Consider the following 17,557-nt stretch of genomic DNA (forward strand, 5'->3'; position numbering starts at 1 on the left):
ATGATACAGAAAGGTATGCATCTTTGCTGCACTCTTCATCTTGGTATTTCCTTTGGTTTCCTGGTCTCCGATGAACACTTGTGCTTTCTTGTTCCCAGAGTAAAAATCATCATGAAATCGGCTCTTTCCTGTAGTGCCAGGCAGGAACAGCATCCTGCTCTGTTTCAATTCCTGTTTCTTTCTTGATTCAAGCAGTTCATGAGAAGAATGTTCCTCATACTTGGTTAGGACCATGATGTCCTTTCTTGTTCCGTTTTGTGGGTGACTTCTGATTTGCCTAACGTATGAATGCTTCTGAGTTGCCCAATCCTTTGGGGGAAGTGTTGTGTCAAATGCTGGTGCTGTGTACTAAGAAGTAATATGAGATATTGATGCTTCTAAAAAAAATCTCAAGTAGCTTTATTATTGCTTTAGGAATAATCTTACTTTTGCTATATTGTAATTATATGGAGCCAAATTCTGACCTGACTCAGAGTTTGAGTAGTACTTCCCTGCCTGAAGGCTGGTCTCACTGGACCATTGGTTGGTCCCGTTGAAAAAATAAAATTGTACCATCTGATTTGCACAAACCACACCCAGCCTTGGAAGGCTCAAAATCATTGAGCAGGATTTCTCACAGATGCTGGGTTCCTGCATGAATCTGCATGCCCAGTAAAAGCTCTGAGTTCACAGTGGTTGAGGACAACCAGAAAAATTTGGGGTGCACACCAGGTCAGGGAGGCAGCTGATGGGTAAACCTTAATGCTAGGAGGCAGTTGTTGCTTAGATAAGAAAGCTTTATGTTATTCAGGGGAAGATAAACAGAGATATGCTCAAGACAGAGTGACAAAAGGTTAGCAGAGGTCTAAGATGAAGCACACAAAAATTTGCCTGGGTTTTTAACTGTTCTGAGACAGAGAGGACGGCAAGTCAAATTCAGAGCCTTGTATCCCTGACAGTGCTCTTTGTTGCAAATCTCTCTTACCTGTAGCAGCTGCGCACTCACCCTACCTGAAGCCTGAGTGGTAGGAATGGCTGGTTCCCAGCGTTTGCCTCCTAGAAGATCAATACATTTTTTTGAGGTCTATGGTTACCACTGTGGAAACTGATCGCTAGCCTGTTTCTCTATAATAGCTCTCTTTCCTTAACTGAATTGCTATCAGCTGCGTGTCTTGCCAGCGGTTATTCTGGTGATATCAGAGGGATAGAGGGGATCTCCTCAACTTAAAACAGCAGTGAGTCCTAATACTTTCTTCCTCCATCTTACCGCTACTTGGAGAGGAGTTTGGAAAAGGTCTTTTTCTACTTGCGCAGTGGCTTCTCTTCTCCAATTCATGTAGCAGATACGATGGGACTTGTTCAATGCATTGACCGTGGTGAGAGAGGGGTGGTTTGTGCTGGAAAGCAGTGTTAACTGTCAACCTCTAACTAACTGGCACTTAAATGAGACCTGATGGGATTACCCTTACTGTGGCTGAGACTTACCAGTCAACATATTTTCCAGTGCAGTGTGGTACAGATGAAGTGGAAGAGGAAGGTCTTAGTAGGTCTCAGCCTTTCTTAATACACTGTCTCAGCCTGTCTTACGCATTTGAGCAAAGTTGCTCAACATACTATCAAGTACATGAGCATGATCTAGAGACTCTCGTCTCCAGCTGCTGCAGAGGGATAACTTAGGAGTTCAGCTTTTGCATGTTAGTAATATATCCACATCCACGTTCCCTACAGGTACCTGCAGTGGCAAAGGCTGAGACATGAAAGGCACAAAACCGAGTGCCGATACAGTAATTTCGTAAGGCTTACAAGCACCTGAGATGAAGGACATCTCTGCACATAGATCTGGTCCTTCTGGTGCGATCCTTGCTTGAGCCTGGTAGGGCTGGGACTCCTTTCTGTCCTTCACTGTAAATCTTGTGTAATCAAAGGCAAGTCATTTAGCTATTGAGCTTCAGTTCTGAATCTATAAAATGGGACTAATAACAATGTCATCTTCTTGAGGCACCACGAGGATAAATATGTTAACGATTACGAGGTGCTGGCTGATGGGAAGCAGGCTTGTATGTAATCATATCCTGCACTGTACACACCAGACCATAAAATGTCAAACCCTTGGTTCGTTGCAAGGGTCCTGTGAATAACTGGTGCCTTGGGAACTTGACAGAAACGCTCTGTTGGGGCATGGAAAAGTGGTCCAAATCTACTTTCCATAGGGAGCACTGCAGAAGCCCAGGCTGTCAAATTTGCACCCAGCTGACAGTAGGATGTTAAAGTCTGACACAGAGTCTAATAGCTTCGTGCAGAAGAGGAATGTGCTGTTTATTTATCATAGATTTGCAGCCACCAACTGCTTTCCTAGTAGCTTTCTTGCCTTTCTTTTATCCTAACCCTACCACCCACACGCAATAATCTATCAGGATTTAAAGCAGACAACCTGTTCTGCATTCAGCATCATAAAATAGTATCAGAAACACTCAAAGTTTCAAGTATTTATTTGTATAAAATGTGGAGGATCCAGATTCCATACAGATTTCCCTGTCTTTGTGTAGTTACAGTTTTCAGTGCTTATGCAAAAACCTCACATTGTTTGGTTGCAGATAGGACTTGATTCAGTGTTCTGGCTCCAGCAAAGCACATAGTTACATGGTAAGCATGCATATTACCAGTTGTTCACTGTCCCGAGTCCTAAAAAGAAAAGTTGCTTTGAGAAAAAGCTGATTTCTGTCAAAACCGTGTTGGGCAGCTGTAGTACTTTGATTCATAAGTGTTATTACTGTAGACTGTGTAGCCCTTTTTCTCCTAAGGACATGAATAAAAGCACTCTTGATGCTTAAAACTGCATCGGACATCTGTTTCTCAAAATGACTGTTAGCTCAGTTCATAAGCAGCCATTAAATTGGTTCGTACGCATTAAACAAAAGAACATGTAAATTAATCTTTGGAAACATGACTAATCATTTCGACCATAGGTAACAGAATACTCTTGATTACTGCTTGGAAAATGAGGCGTGTATGAATACAAATGTACTTTACAGTGGTGTGTTATTTGTTTCTTTGGACCCATCAGCTTGGTAGGTGCTGTTCAGACAGACAGAAGGGCAAGGCTCCCGGTCTCCTGAACTGTGCAGATGCACTCTCGTTGTGTACGGCAAGCTTTTACCCATGAGGAACATTTAGATGTCAGACTAAACACTGCTGCTGTTAAGACCTCAGTGGGCTGGGAGCTCCAGATGTCAAGGATCAGTGACACTTGAGGCGTGGGCTGGAAGCTCCAGATGTCAAAGATCAGTGACACTTGTGGAGTCTTGCTTCATTTGCTGTCTAATTTCTGGATGTAGTAAGTTCTGGGGCCAAGTCTCTAATTGTCCCTGGCAATTAGCTCTGTGTACTGCTGTGAGGTAGGTGAGTAGTATCACCATTTTACAAATGAGGACAGAGGAGTTAATTTGCCATAGTTGCAGTGAGAGCCGGAGTTGGGATAGGGGAGACCTTTTCCACTCCTCAGGGGTCCCCTTGACCACGCAGCTTTGCTGAAAGTAATGTTTTTCTGTCCCTTGGATGACTCAGACGCTTCTACTGCTCCTGTCAGCTGAGGCATGGAGTAGAAGCCTGGAGCTATCACACTGCATTACTGCACATGTTGAGCCTAAAATTATCAATAATTGCTACATTTCATTGTGCCGGGATTCAAGTAATGCCCATGCCCGTCCCCAGTGTCTGAAGGTGAGGCTTGAGTGGTGGAAAATGGTCTCCCAAGGCTGTGTTACTTTGACAAAACACAAAGCTTTTCCAGCGCCTCTCAACTGTTCATCGCTCTCCCTCTTCTCAAGAAGGATAAAGTGGTGTGGTTCAACAGGCCTGACTCCTGTATTTCTGTGTGGGATTTCCCAGATAACTGTGCATGCACTGGTCCCTTCACGCACAGTGGTCATTTGTCTGGGGACCTACAACGGATGCCCCAGAGACCTCAAATCCCATCTGCATTCAATTCCCAGGCAGAAAGACAGGTGGAGTCTAGGGAAACCTGAATGTATGGGACCTCTGTGCCCTGTGTGCTGATTCCATCCAGCCCTGAATGGTTTCCAGCTGTGCAGGGAAATGAAGGCAGGTTCCTAGCAAACAGAGCAGGAACAGCCCTCCGGCAGGTGGGGCTGGCAGGGCCGTCCTGGCTGCGACCTTCTGGTGCATGGCACCCTGAGCATCTCGGGTTGTTGCCTTTCCCTTGGGGGAAGAGGGCGGAGTTGTGTTGTTCCAGAAGAACCCCAGACTGTCACACAATGTGCCCGGTTTGGAGTGCGTGAGTACCAGTGGCACCACTTGCAGGACTGGAGTCCGCTGCCCGTGTCGTTCCTCTGGCTTGGTAAATACGGCATGTTGATTTCTCCTTTCAGTGAGTAGCACTGGGTTAATGCACATTAACAAGGTCCATCTGAGCAGCGTTTATGAGGAAGCTCTGACGGTAATATCAAGATGTAGGATTTGCTTCAAGGCGCGTCTGTACTTTGCTTCTCCCGGTTGTGCTGGGTTTTGATCGCTGCTTTACTTGGGCGGAGGGGAGCTTTGTCTGTGTAGCTGATTTCCTGTCTTCAGTTCTTGGAGGCAAACTTTTACATGAAGGGGAGCGTTTCAGCGTTCTCTGAAACTGTCTAGTTCTGGCTAGACTTTCTGATTCTGCAGGCACTAAGCAGTAAGTTTCCAATCCAGTCCTGCTTATTTAGGCATGCTGTCTCATCGAGACGCTGTTCAGTGGTGTCTTGCTTGAGTAAGGAATGCTGAATGGGGGGAGGCAACATAACTTTAGGGAGTGTCTCTCAGCATGAGGCTGAGTGCTGGGTGACAAGCCTGCAAACTAGAAAAGCAAATGTCTGGAAAACCAGTGTCAGGAGAAGCGCGGAGCAGTCACCATGCTAATAATTTGCACCTCTACATAGCTTTCCCCATCTAAGAATTTAAAAGTGCTTTGCAAACATTTACTTAATCCTTGCAACACCCCTACATGGAAAAATGTCTCAGTTTTACAGACAGGGAACCTGAAGCATAAAAAGAGTTGTTTGACTTTGCCCATGAGTCCGCAGGGTGCCAGTGACACTGTCTCAATCCCAGTTCAGCTCCAGGTCTGGAACAGCCTGGCCCCTGCAAGCACTGACAGTAGTTACTACACTGCTTTCCAAAGGGATATGCGAGTGGCAAGAAGATTGTTGTTACTGGCATTGTCCTTGGAGCCCTTCGTGCCAGGAAGTGCACACAGAACATCTTCACCGTCCGGTTTAACCAGGATGATGAGCACCCAGGTCTGAGTGCTCAAACTAGCCTTGTCTCAGTGTGACCACAGCAGGAGCTGTGTAATCGTGTCCTCTCCATTTCTGCGCTTGCCTCTGTGTGCCTGTGACGTGTCCGTAACTCTGTGTGCCAAGGTGCTTAGGGCTCTTTCCCACAACTGCTGGTTTGCCCTTTCGGGGAGAACTGTGGGAAAGACACTGGAAGATTGCTGGCATTTAAGTGATCTTTGGCCAAATCTTCACTGGGGAGTGAGGAGGTTTGAAATAGCCATGCTGGGAAGGGAACAAAGGAGAAAAAAAAAAGTGGTCCAACCTTGCTCTCCCAACTCCATAAGCTTGCGCTAAGGGTTTGCATTTGCTGACTCATGGTGCTGGGTTTTCTACCAAGGAAGCAAGGACCAGTGACTGTAACTCAGGTTAGTGGTACAGTGGGCACCCACTCCTACAGAGAGCCCGTGCCATGGCCAGCTTCCAGCAGCGCATCCTTTGTGATTTTGGTATCTGGCAGGGTAACTTGGAAATGCAGTAAAATTATGCTCCATGTCAGCAATAGAGCTTGGAAGGGAACGGAGAGCTCCTTCCGTGACAGATCCATGAGATCAAGCGCGCTGATCATAAAGCAAAATGCAAATGGAAGAATAAATAAACCTTTCTTAATCTGATCAACCTGGTTATTCTTGAATCCCATAAAATAACTGCCAGTGGGGTTGCTTGAGAAGAGGTTTCTATAAACATGACTTATAAGGAGGGGACATCCAAACTTCATGCAACCCAGTAATTGCATTGGCGATTTTCCAGGATCCCCAGGGGCTGCTGCTAATTGGCATATAATTAAGCAGGTTGCAGCCACCCTCGTCTTTCATACAAAGAGAGGGCCCCTGGGAGGGTACAGGTTCCAGCGTGTGGCCGCTCACATCAAGAAGGAGCACAGCACGCTGGGACATGTAGTCTCCTCGGGCCCTTTCTCCCCGTTGGCAGAGGTCTGGGGAAGCTGCAGGCCACACTGGACACCTTTGCAACGGTTTGACCGCCCCTTTCTCTCAAGGGAAAAAAAAAAAAAAAAGGAAATGGCTTTGGTTAAGTTCATGGACTGTTAATCAGCGTTCATGAGATTTAAAAATGAAAAAAACAAACAAACATCATTTCCTCCCTCTCTCCTCCCCCCCAGAAGCAGACTACTGGTAGAAACTGAAGCTGGAAAAAATAGTTGAAAGTCAGCTAAAGTCACCTTGGTAACTGCAGCAATACACTTGCCCAGAACAGGAGACATCAAACCCAACTACAAACAGCTTTAAAGAAACAAAAAGAATGTAATCATCTAAAGAATTAATCTGACAACTGCCCACGTTTACACCTCCCACAAGCTCCCAATCAGAGGGAAGTGCGCTTTAATCTCCTCCAGCTCCCCTCCAGTTTCACAAAACACGAGATGTGCAGTCCTTAAACTGGGGCATTTCCGGCATGCTGCTTCCATTTCAATCCACTGCCTTTCCTAATGCAGCAGCCCTGGCTTTTGCAGACTTGTTTTTTCTGGACACTGAGAAACATGAATTTTTTTGTGTGGGTTGGATGAAGTATTAAATCTGGAATAGACAAAGTTTGCAACATTTTACGTGATAGTCAGCTAGATCTTAGTCATAACAAATAAAACTCCACTGGCTTTTGCCGCTGATTTATTTGGTGATGGGGTGGAGGAAGCAAAGGCTTACGGGTAACTGACAGTCATAAAACCAGGGATGTTAGTGTTAGAAAGCAGACTTTTTCTACGTTTTCTTCTGAGGTTGAAAACTACAAGCTGTGGATGGCAATGTGTGTTATGACATGAACTTTTCAATAATAACAGCTTAGAAGTCCTGCTGGCCCTTCCTCTGGGCCATCACCCTTTGGAAGGGTCAGCACAAGGATTTCCATTCCCAAAGGGAGAATTTTAATGGGTCTTGCCAAGTCCCTGTGTCATGCGACATGTTCCAGAATCTGAACGTGATGGCACTGTGGCCTCTTGATGTGTTACGCGCAGTCCACAACATGTCCAGAAGTGCCCATGCGCGCAAAGCTCTGGTTTAGAAAAGGTGTAGCTTAGACAGAAGGTTATTTGGTTTCTGCTATTGGAGTTTTGCCCTTAACTTTAAATAGCTGAAATTGTGTGGGCTCCACTAAAGTGAAACTAGAAACACAGAGACCGTGACTATTTTGGAAAAGTTTTGTGGAAAGGATTAATAATTTCATGTAATTCAAACTATTAACTACCATTTTGCTTCACTCCTTCATCTTTTTGGCAGAAAGGCTGGTTACTTATTAATGTGAAGTCCTAATTATTGACAGCCTTGAAGTCCTGACAGTTCCGTTTGATAGTTATATATTAGTCAACATCTTCTCTTGAGCATGTAATGACAAACAGCATTTGCTGGTTTTAATAAGACTTAGAAAGCTTTGCCCCTTGCCTTCAGAATATTGTCGTCATTCCTATTATTGCATTAACAACCGGAGGCTGTTTCCCCTCAGGAGCGCGGCGCCGTTGTGCTAGCAGCTGTACTGGCTAGCATGCTGGAAACCCAAAAAACCACCTTCAGCTCGGGGGCTTTGGAGTCCAGGGCTATGGGGAACTGGCCTGCGGCTGTCTGTCCTTCCCAAGCATGAAGCTACAGCAGCGATTGCCTGGTAGGCTGTGTTACGCGACGTGCCAGGCGCGCTTAGGCAGTCCAGCTGAGAAGGGCACGGTCTCTTGTCTGTAGCAGTAGCATTGCTGTAAAACTCCTGATCCGCTCCAGGGTGCGTGGACTCTGTAACTGCATTTAACTAGTACAAGCTTATGGCCTGCTTGAAAATCATGCGTTGCTAATGGCTGACCCTTTTGGTAGGGATTGATAAATGAATGATTGGAAGCGGTAGACCACAGGCTGACTTTCCCACAGCTCACTGTGTATATAAGATCTGATAAGGAAGTTGAGGCAAAGCTTAGCTTAAGGTCAACTGATCATTAATCAACTGTAAACTGCCCTTCTCAGGTAATCAGCCTGCAAAATGCTGCCCCACTCCACTCTTTGAAGACCCCACCTACAAAGAGCTGTAAAATGTTTGCTGAAGTAGATTAAATACAGCTTTAAGTGCCACCTATAGACTACAAAGCATGTTGTGTCTTTGCTTCAGGGTTAACTCACCAGACTTACACTCGGCTGTCAGTCCATCAGCCCACCCTGTGCATAAGCTGTATCCTGACCTACTGTGTCCTTGCTGGATCCATTATTGCTTTTGTGTGTTGCTAAGGCAGAACATGAGACCTGTTTTAAAGTTTTTATCTTGCAGGGAGCTGAGCTGCTGTGAGTTTTTTTCCTGTATGTCTCTTTCCGGGCCATGCAAGGTATTTGCAGCAGGAAGGCACTGTGAGATACCAGAGTTTAGCTTGTATGCTCCTTTCAGAGTGGGCAGCTCAGCAGCTTGGATGAAAGGCTCACCTGGGACTAGGTGACCTGGCAGAAGCAATAGGCTGATCTGCTTTGGAAGCCACACTGAACTGTATTACTATGTGTGGGGTGGATGGGAGTAATTTTGGGACAGCACCCAAATGTAAAATCAAGTAGAGCTGTGATCTAAGTCAGCTCATGAGGGTCAGGCTGTTTCTTTACAGTCATTTCCAGATGGATGTTAAAGGTGGCTCCACTTGGGTGCAGGGAGGATCCAGGCTTGTTTTAACAGTGTTCCCAAATGAAGCCACAGCCTGATAGCCTTGTTTGTCTTTGGTCTGTCCGGCACAATGGAACCACATTGCAATGTGGCATCTTTCAGTTCCCTGTCCTCCTCTGGTGATTCTGTACTGTAAAAACTATCTTAACAAAGTCTTACCTCTGTTAAGTTCATGTGGAACACCAGGTGACAGAAATGTAAATCACATATCAGACACATCAAATCAGTCCATGCCATCCACAAATAATCATAACCCCCCCATCCTTCATTCTTTGTTCTGGACTATCAAGTAAGGGATCATGCTGATGCTCTTTGAACATATAAAGTGTTTATAGTCAAGTATTTTGAGGTATACCGGTTTGGTTATCTGGAGGAGTCTGTCTGGCAAAGTTCCTCATCATGTAATAACATAACCTTTAGTCATAGCTTTACAGTATGCTGGTGTTGCAGAGATGAATGAACAAGAAAACAAAGCTGCATTGTCTTAAAGCAGCCCCGCTTACAAGGGAAAACAATCTGCGGACGTCCTGCTTGTCATATGTAGAGTCCATCTTTTGGCTGCTGCACTTGATGCTGGTGGAAGTGGAGGGTTCTCAAAACCTTTTGGTTGAACCGTGCAAAGAAATTATTTGGAGACAATTGTAGGAATGCCTCAGAGCTCAAAGGTACTTGAGCAAGGGCACAAGGGACTGCAGGCCACTGCCTAAAAAGTCCTTAAGATAAGGCAAAAGCAGGAGGGAGAGCACACCTGGTAATTCTTTCAAGCCATTTTATAGTGGTTTGGGGTTTTGAAGAGTGTAGTTTTGCTCCAGTTCTTTCCGGAAATTTTATTTCTTGTATGCTGGGAAGGGATGCACCATGTGTGTGCACCGATTCATATCCCAAGTCATCAAGTCACGGTGAAAAGCTGCATGCTGGGACTGGTAGTCTGACAGAGGCTGTGTCTCTGTAGGGGTGATGGAAACTTAGATGTGTCTTCATAACAGTTTGCTCCTGTGTCCTTCGATATTCGCACAATCACTCTGAAACACGGCAGAAATAGCACACAGCACTGGGATCCTCAATATGTGCATTTTGTCTCTTCTCTTAGAAGCCGTAAGGACAGTTTAGAAAGCGAGAGCTCGGCAGCTCTCATTCCTCATGAGCTAATCCGCACGAGACAGCTGGAGAGCGTACACCTGAAATTTAACCAGGAGTCCGGAGCACTCATTCCTCTCTGTCTAAGGTGAGTGAAGCCGTCGTCCTCCTCAGCTTGTGCTAACATGCTGCTTTTGCCTTGTGGCATTGTTTCACCATACAGACATGCATGCAATAGGTCTTTAAAGGCCAGAGCTGAGATATTTTGCCAAAACACATTAGAAACAGATGATTCTTTGCATGTGTGTTCGTCATGGTAAGGTTGTTTCTCATTCTTTTTATGTCCTCCAGTGTATTTTGAGTGCTGAAACAGGACAGGGTTAGTATAGGGGTTTTTTTATTAGTCTAATGCTGGCAACTCTGTGATAAAGAAGGGGTGTCTTAATGTACTCTGTTGAAGGAATCCCTTACGTTGTTAATTCTGGCTTACAGACTCAGACGCAAATGGTTATGCAAAGCCTGTTTGCAGTCAGTTTATGCATGCAAGTGTGTTTTTTAAACAAATCATGTCACTTACATGACTGAAGGTACAAAACATTGCGTGTATACTCTACACGTTGTCGTTTGAAGGTTCAGGCTGGCCGTACCACTTTTCTAGTTTTCCACAATTTAAGTCAGCGCTATTTTTAAAAACACCTGTGGCAAATGTTGTAGTCCTTAACATAAAGGTGAATTGTGGGGTAGATACAAACGATTGCAGGTGCTTGAGTTACTTTAGCTTAATGAGTTATGTGTCTGTAGTATCAGAGTTATCAGCAGCAGGTGCATACTTGCCTGTGCCTTTTGAGAAGCCAATAGGATAGTTAACACAAACATATTTTATTTTACATCACAAATGTGCCAAGAGTCTGTCCTGGTCAGTTACCACAGCTCAGCTGACCAGCAGTAACTCATCAAGCAGCTGTGACTCTGGTAGGTGCTATATATCTTACATGAAATTTTCCCCCTTGCGTGTTGGAAGCCATGCACGCATGCTACGCGTGCTGTGAACTTCAATACCAGAGCCATGATTTTCCCTGTAGAAAGCACTGAATGGAAAAAAGGGAAGTGACGCTGTAGGTGGTCATGTATGTTTATTTTCTAGGCATTTGCTTAAGTAATACAGATTATGTTTGTCAAGCACCAGGGCAATGGATTACTAGGTATTGTCATGGTGCAGAAGTTTGGCCCCACCGATGAGCCTGCTTAGAAATGCATCTTCACATTCCCACATGATATGGAGTCTGGATTCTCTTCTGCATTTTTCATCTTACTGAAGACTGGCAGTCTGCTGCCTTTACATACATCAGCACGTCATCACAGGGATAGGCATGCAGTGGGATTTAGATGTATTCTAGTTCTGTAACAAGGTCCTGAGATTAAGGAGGTAAACAGAGAGGGAGCTCCGTGCCTCAGAAGGAGGCTTGCGACCTGCTTTGTGCAGCAAATCATTCATGTATTCCTGAAGAAGTAATAGCTGCTGCCTTCAGAATGGTTTCCCATGCCAATGGCAGAAGCTATAGTGATGTATCTTTATTATTCTGTTGAATGCTGTTCACACCTTCTCAATTCACACACATATGTTTTACTCCCCAGGGGAAGGCTCTTACATGGACGGCACTTTACATATAAAAGTATTACGGGGGATACAGCAATCACGTTTGTATCAACAGGAGTAGAAGGAGCCTTTGCTACAGAAGAGCACCCCTATGCAGCACATGGACCTTGGTTACAAGTGAGAGAGCCTCCTTCCTTTTTCTCCCGCTTCCTCCTTTACTGTGTCCTAAAAATGATTCTGCTAAGGGTGATTTAAAAGTGTAACAAACATGCATTTTCTGCTGCAAGATCTCTCATAGCTCTGGCATAATATTTGCAGTAATTATGGATGCAAAAAATAATGGTAAACTGTTACTATTTGTGTTAATGGAACTCACATTGATAAGCAGTGGCTGGAAAGTTCCAAAATCATCTGTGAATACAGTAGTGTCCATTTCCTGGAGTCAGCAAACACTTTACAAGGCTGTATTTACTCTTGATTTCTTCCAGAAAGGAATTTGGGGAGGCAAAGTGGAATGACCTACACAAGAATGAAGCCAGGGTGGAAGAGCTAGAAAGCTGTGGGGCTGTGATCCTACAGAGCCAAAATCTCAATTTTACGTCATCCCTAATAGGAGAGTAGCACAGAGAGCACTGCTTCCTTCAGTTTTAGCTCTTTCCTATTGATTCTTTGACAAAAGCTTGTGGTTGCTTGAAACACCCACACATTTTCTGCACCCAGATTTTTTCTGTAAAACAGATTTTCCTTGGAAATTCCCCATCTGCTTGGTGTTTAAGGTCGGCCCTACAGAGCAGTGATGCACTAATGATATGATGGCGTAGTGCTATTCTAACCTTGAATTTCTTCATGGTTACAAACATAGTGCGAAAATAAAAAAGCTTTGGGGAATGTGTTTATGCAGAAAAGCCTATCTCTGAGGGACTACATGCTGCAGTGCGTCTCTGCCTTCACCGTTACTGTGGCATTCCTGCCCCCTCTTCTGTTTTGAAGGCAGGGGTTTGTTTTAGCATTGCAGTGTTGCAGTTAACCTTCCACTGACTTGTTTTTGAGGCATTCCACTACCCATGTTCATGCGTCTGGAGGACATCATACCTTGAAATCTGTACAACTTGTAAAGGAGCTGATCTTGGCTAGAATTGTCTTGCGTGTAGGGATTTTCAAAGAGCTTGCGTGCTTTGATTGTACTGAATGGAAAGTGCAACGCTCCTGTAATGATTAACAGCAGAGGGTCAGGTTTAAGGGTGGGTCATTTGCTGTTGGTTCCTGTGCTTGCCAACACATGATACACGGGATCTTGTGACTGTGTTAACTCCAAACATAAGAGTGTTTGTTTGCATTTACATCACATCTTGAAATGTATTGGTGTGTAGAGTAGTCAGGTAACCTCTAAACAGTGAAGAATGGCAATAATTAGGTCACCATTCAGACATGTAACTACCATTAACCCTTATGAACCTGCTTGCTTCCATGCCTGCTGATAATAATGGAAGTTTTTTGGAGTAGGTGGGAAGGAAAGATGGAGAATTGTTGGCTTCTGAGGGGTAGGGAGAAGTTCCCTCTTTTGTCTCCTACACAAGGGCAACTTATTGGATCTTCTCGTCTGATGTGACTGGCTCTGCTGCTGGCTCCTGCCGCATCCTGTGATGAGAATGAAGGAGGACAGACGGGGTGGGGGAGGAAGGGAGGCTAAAAGCAGCCTGGGACAAGAGGAGGAGCACCCGGTTGTGAGACACACATGTGGGAGTGTCTGAGGCTCTTGGCTTAGTGTGCAATGGGAGGCTTGATCCACACTCGGCAGTCCCTTGTGGTGGGAGCGGAGGAGGGAGGTTCATGTGGCTTTCCTTCAGAAGTAAAAGAAGTTGTGGTGCATAAAATTTCCACGGAGGCGAGCTGTGTTTGGTTTAGTCCCTTGGAGCCTGGGCTGGCCGAGTTGGCAAACGCCGCAAAGCTTTCACAGCAAGGCCCAGAGAGGATTTTCCTCCTCCCTCGCTTGGGACCCCAGGCACAGCAACGAGCTCCAGGGAGAGCTGGCAGCTAAAAGCAGATCACTGCAATGCAGGGGCTTGTTGCAAAGACAGATAAATGGTGGGACCGTGGAGAGGAAGAGAGATGGCAGGCATCTCCTCCTGTGGACTTTTTTCCCTGTCTTAGGGGAGAAATAAGGGCCTGAACAATTCTGGCCTCAACTCTGCAGCAACCAGAGAGCGACTTTTCTTGAGCCTGAGCTTTGGTACAGTGAAAGCCCAAACCTGCAGACTAAACACAGTACCTCCTGTTTACATCTCGTGGGCTGGGGTGGAGCGTGTCCAAGGTGGGACAGGCTGGAGAGCTGCTGCACAGTCTGTCAGGCCCCGCTGTCCAGGCTGAGGAATGAGCTGGGAGTCTCTGGGCTCCAGTGGAGGGTTGGCAGATGACAGGAGTTTGGCAGGTCTCACGCCATTCCTACCAGGCAGGTGTCCATATCACCATCGCAGCTGGTACTTGGCGGGAGCCATTTTAGCAGTCTCAGCAGAAAAGGCAAGGAGTCCTTAGACCACAGAGATGTACGCCCTGTCTCTGTGAACAGTCTTTCCAGGTCACGTTCGAGGCATGTTAGTAGGGGAAGCTTGTCCTGCTGCTGCCCGTGCTCTGGGGTTGATTAGATTATTTCATTCTCCAGAACTGTCAAATTGGCACCTTTCCCAAGTACTTGGATGTTGTTTTTTTCATTTAAGTAACATTTGATTAGTTCTAAGAAGCTAAATTCTATTAAAGGTCTAAGCATGTCAGGCTGGTTTATTTCTGAACTTCTTCCACTGTGTCATGTATTGTTGAATAGGGAAATTGCTTTGACTCAGAAATGTACAAACATATTCAAGAAGTCCTCCTTGTTAACACTAGAGTCCTGTTTATATGCTAGTTACCGTGGCAAAGTCTCTGATGTGTAACACTTGCATTAACATTACACACGATCAAAGGCTTCCGTGGTTCTTTCTTCCACTCCCCCTTCCCCCAGTGCTGTGACAGCAAAGCCCCCACGCTGCCTCCAAAGCACCTCTCCTCTCCTTTCCAAGGGGTAGATGTTCCAGGTGCACCGAGAAAAGCTGTGCAGGAGGTGTCTGGCACCATGTTGGAGGGTTAAGGATGCTGATTGTGCAGACAGGCTCTGACATTAACTGCCCCGCGGTGACATTTGTATTCATTGTGGAGTGTCCAAGGCTCTTGCTCCAACATCTGAGCTGTGCCAAGTGTGCAGTTCATCACAGATCAACCTTGTTTGTCTCTAAACCTACCCAAAGCAAGGTGAGGCTGTGCGTGTGTTCTCCCTCCCTCCCTTACTTATGTTCCGGCAGATGATAGAGACACTCTGTTGAAATATGTTACTGATCAAGCCCGTCCCAATAAAGTTGCCTGAGCCTTTAATACATATTAATATTATCCTGGGGTAGTTTGTGTCAAAGCCTGTCAGCATGCATCATCCTTTGGGAATTACCATCATTAAGTCTCCAGTGATGGGAGTCAGGACATGCTTCTGCAAAGCTCCTCTGCTTTTATGTGGAGCTCTCTGCCCGTCTAGCACAAAGCAGACTGTTCTCCCCTCCTGCCTTGCTCACCTGGACTGCTTACTCTCCCCAGAGGGGAGAAGGAGGTTTGTTTAACACTACCTTTAGATAATTTCTGCTCCTGCTGCTTTAGGCAGTCATTGTTCTAGTAAGGGAAGAAGATGACACTTGAGTCTTTGATCATGTGCAACGTACATGTTACGCATCAGATATTGCTGCAGACTCCGACATACGAGCCAATACAGTGCAGTAAAAACAAACCTGTAGTTAGAGTCCTCATTAACTACAAAATCAAGCACACAGAATTTAAGAAATATCTGAACAGCAGTCTCTGCACTTTAGCCTTGCCCCTGTTAGCCTTGTGTTTTTTGATACGGTATCTAGCTGAAAGATCGTGTATATTTTTTACAAAACATGCCTGCCTCATTGAGTGCACAAAGATGCAGCGTGTTTGGAGGATGAATCAGGAGTGTGGATTAAAGTAGACTCTCGCCTATAGGACTTCCACTTCGTTTGTTTGTCAAAATTAGAAGGTGTGCAGTGAATGAGGCAGGTAACTGTAGAAAAATCACGATCGCCTCATGGTGAAGCCTGTTAAGTGTTGCCCTGGAGAACTGGATCCTGTTCCTGCCTCTGCTGCTCTGTTGTTTCTCGATACTATTCCAGAGTCTTAAGCTAAAGTGTTGTTGGGTGGCAACTGAGTTTGTGTTCCTTGTTTTCTGGATGGCTGGCTTGAGACCTGAGGTCTGCTCTGTGTTCCCAGTGGCAGGAGAAGGCCGGGAGAAATTCCTCTGCGGGTACCCTTCTGCCCTGCAGTGCTGAGTGGGCTGGAAAACAGGGACCTGCAAGTCCCTGGGACGAGTACCCGCAAGAAGCGGATGTTCAGACTCAGGTTTCTCTTCACTCATTTTCCCACGTCTGCTCAGGGCAACCTCCTTCCAGTCATCCTGTGAAGATTAATTCAGTGCTCGCCAAGCATTCCAGCTCTACAGATGAACACCAGAAACAATCTCAGGAAGAGATTAGAAGTCATTCTTGCAGGTCAGGAGAGAGAAAAGGTCTCTCTGGGCTAGGGGGTCAGCCTGGGAGTCGAGTACCCGTGTTCAGCTGCCTGCTCTTGCAGATTTTCTCTGACTTTGTTAGGTCTCATAGCTTCTTTTAGCCTCCCTCCCCCATCTGCTGCACAGAGAGGAGAGCTTCCCTGCCTTATGGAAATGTGAGGCTGAGCACGTCAGAGGCTGTGAGAGGTAGGGACAGTAAGATTAGGTACTTCCAGTGTAATCCATGCTGGCAGTAGTCGGATGAAGCGTACCAAATAAAGGGGAACAGAGTAGGAGGGAACTGGGAAGCAACTTGAAAGATAATGAAAAGAAATGATGACTAATGCTGCATTCAGTGAGCAGAACCATCCTGAGGACTGAGCAGGGCAGAGGTCTTGTGGGAGAAAAGCAGCAGGCGATCCTGTGATTACAGATTTGTTTTGTGAGGCAGACGTACGTTGGGGCCAAATCAGCATGGCACAGGCAATCTCTGTGCAGCCATTTCCAAAGTTTTGTACACCCAATGTCGTTGGTCTCAGCGTATAGAGGGGGTTTTTTTCCAGGTAATTTACTCAGTTTCAGAACGAATCCTGTTAGGCAGATGGAGGCTATGGTTCATTTGCAGTTGGCACCCTCTGATTCTCAGCACAAGGTCTGTCTCTGCGTGAGCTGAGTTGCTCGCAGCGGCGGTGGGGTATTATCCTCTGGCACCAGCCGCTGCTGGAGGATGCTCTTTGCTTGCCTCCCATGCCAGTCAGTTCGCAACATCCAGCAGACAGTGTGTGGATGCTGAGGCTGTGGAAATGGAGTTCTTCGGTCTCCCTGTCCTTTGTGTCACCCCCAGCTTTGGCCTCTGATCTGCCCTCCATCCTGTTTTTCTGTGTCTCCGTCTTCCCCTCATCCTGGCTCGTCTCCGCTTTCCTCTCCTCCCCTTCATTCAAGCTGGCAAATTCCTTCTCCTCCTCCACACGGCCTGACTTCCAGCAGAAACACTGAGAGCACTGGAGAGTTTTCCTGCCTTTAGTCCTGATGTGCCTGGTGCCATAGCAATCCCTTGCCGCTCAGAGGAATGATCGGGGGGAAAACTACTCCTCAGCTGCCTCTGCCCTGTGTTTGGGGCAGAGCTGCCTTGGGCTGGGACACGCTTCATGAGGAAGGGCTCCTCAGTACATTTTTCCACCTTTCTCTGGAAAGCTACGGACAAAAAGTGCCTGTCAGAGGCTTCTAGCTCGGCAAAGCATTTGCATGATCAGGAGAAAGACTTTCCGTTGACCTCTAGAGCATTTTTTGCTAATCTTCATCGCCCGCCTCCGAGGGGGTAGTTCTCATGCTTTGCAACAAAATGATCATACGCATTTGTTGGTA

General features: G+C 46.0%; 1 protein-coding gene across 2 annotated transcripts in view; it reads left to right on the forward strand.

Annotated features, from left to right (window-relative positions):
* SUFU (SUFU negative regulator of hedgehog signaling) overlaps window positions 1-17,557 on the forward strand; it is a 100,617-nt gene that overhangs the window by 65,461 nt on the left and 17,599 nt on the right. For both annotated transcript variants that reach the window (XM_075423626.1, XM_075423627.1), the window contains exons 9-10: window positions 10,027-10,161; window positions 11,649-11,787. In XM_075423626.1, coding sequence (XP_075279741.1) covers window positions 10,027-10,161; window positions 11,649-11,787 — 274 coding nt within the window. The remainder of the gene's footprint in view (window positions 1-10,026; window positions 10,162-11,648; window positions 11,788-17,557) is intronic.

This window comes from Opisthocomus hoazin, chromosome 6 (assembly GCF_030867145.1).
Source record: "Opisthocomus hoazin isolate bOpiHoa1 chromosome 6, bOpiHoa1.hap1, whole genome shotgun sequence".
NCBI classification, from domain to species: domain Eukaryota; kingdom Metazoa; phylum Chordata; class Aves; order Opisthocomiformes; family Opisthocomidae; genus Opisthocomus; species Opisthocomus hoazin.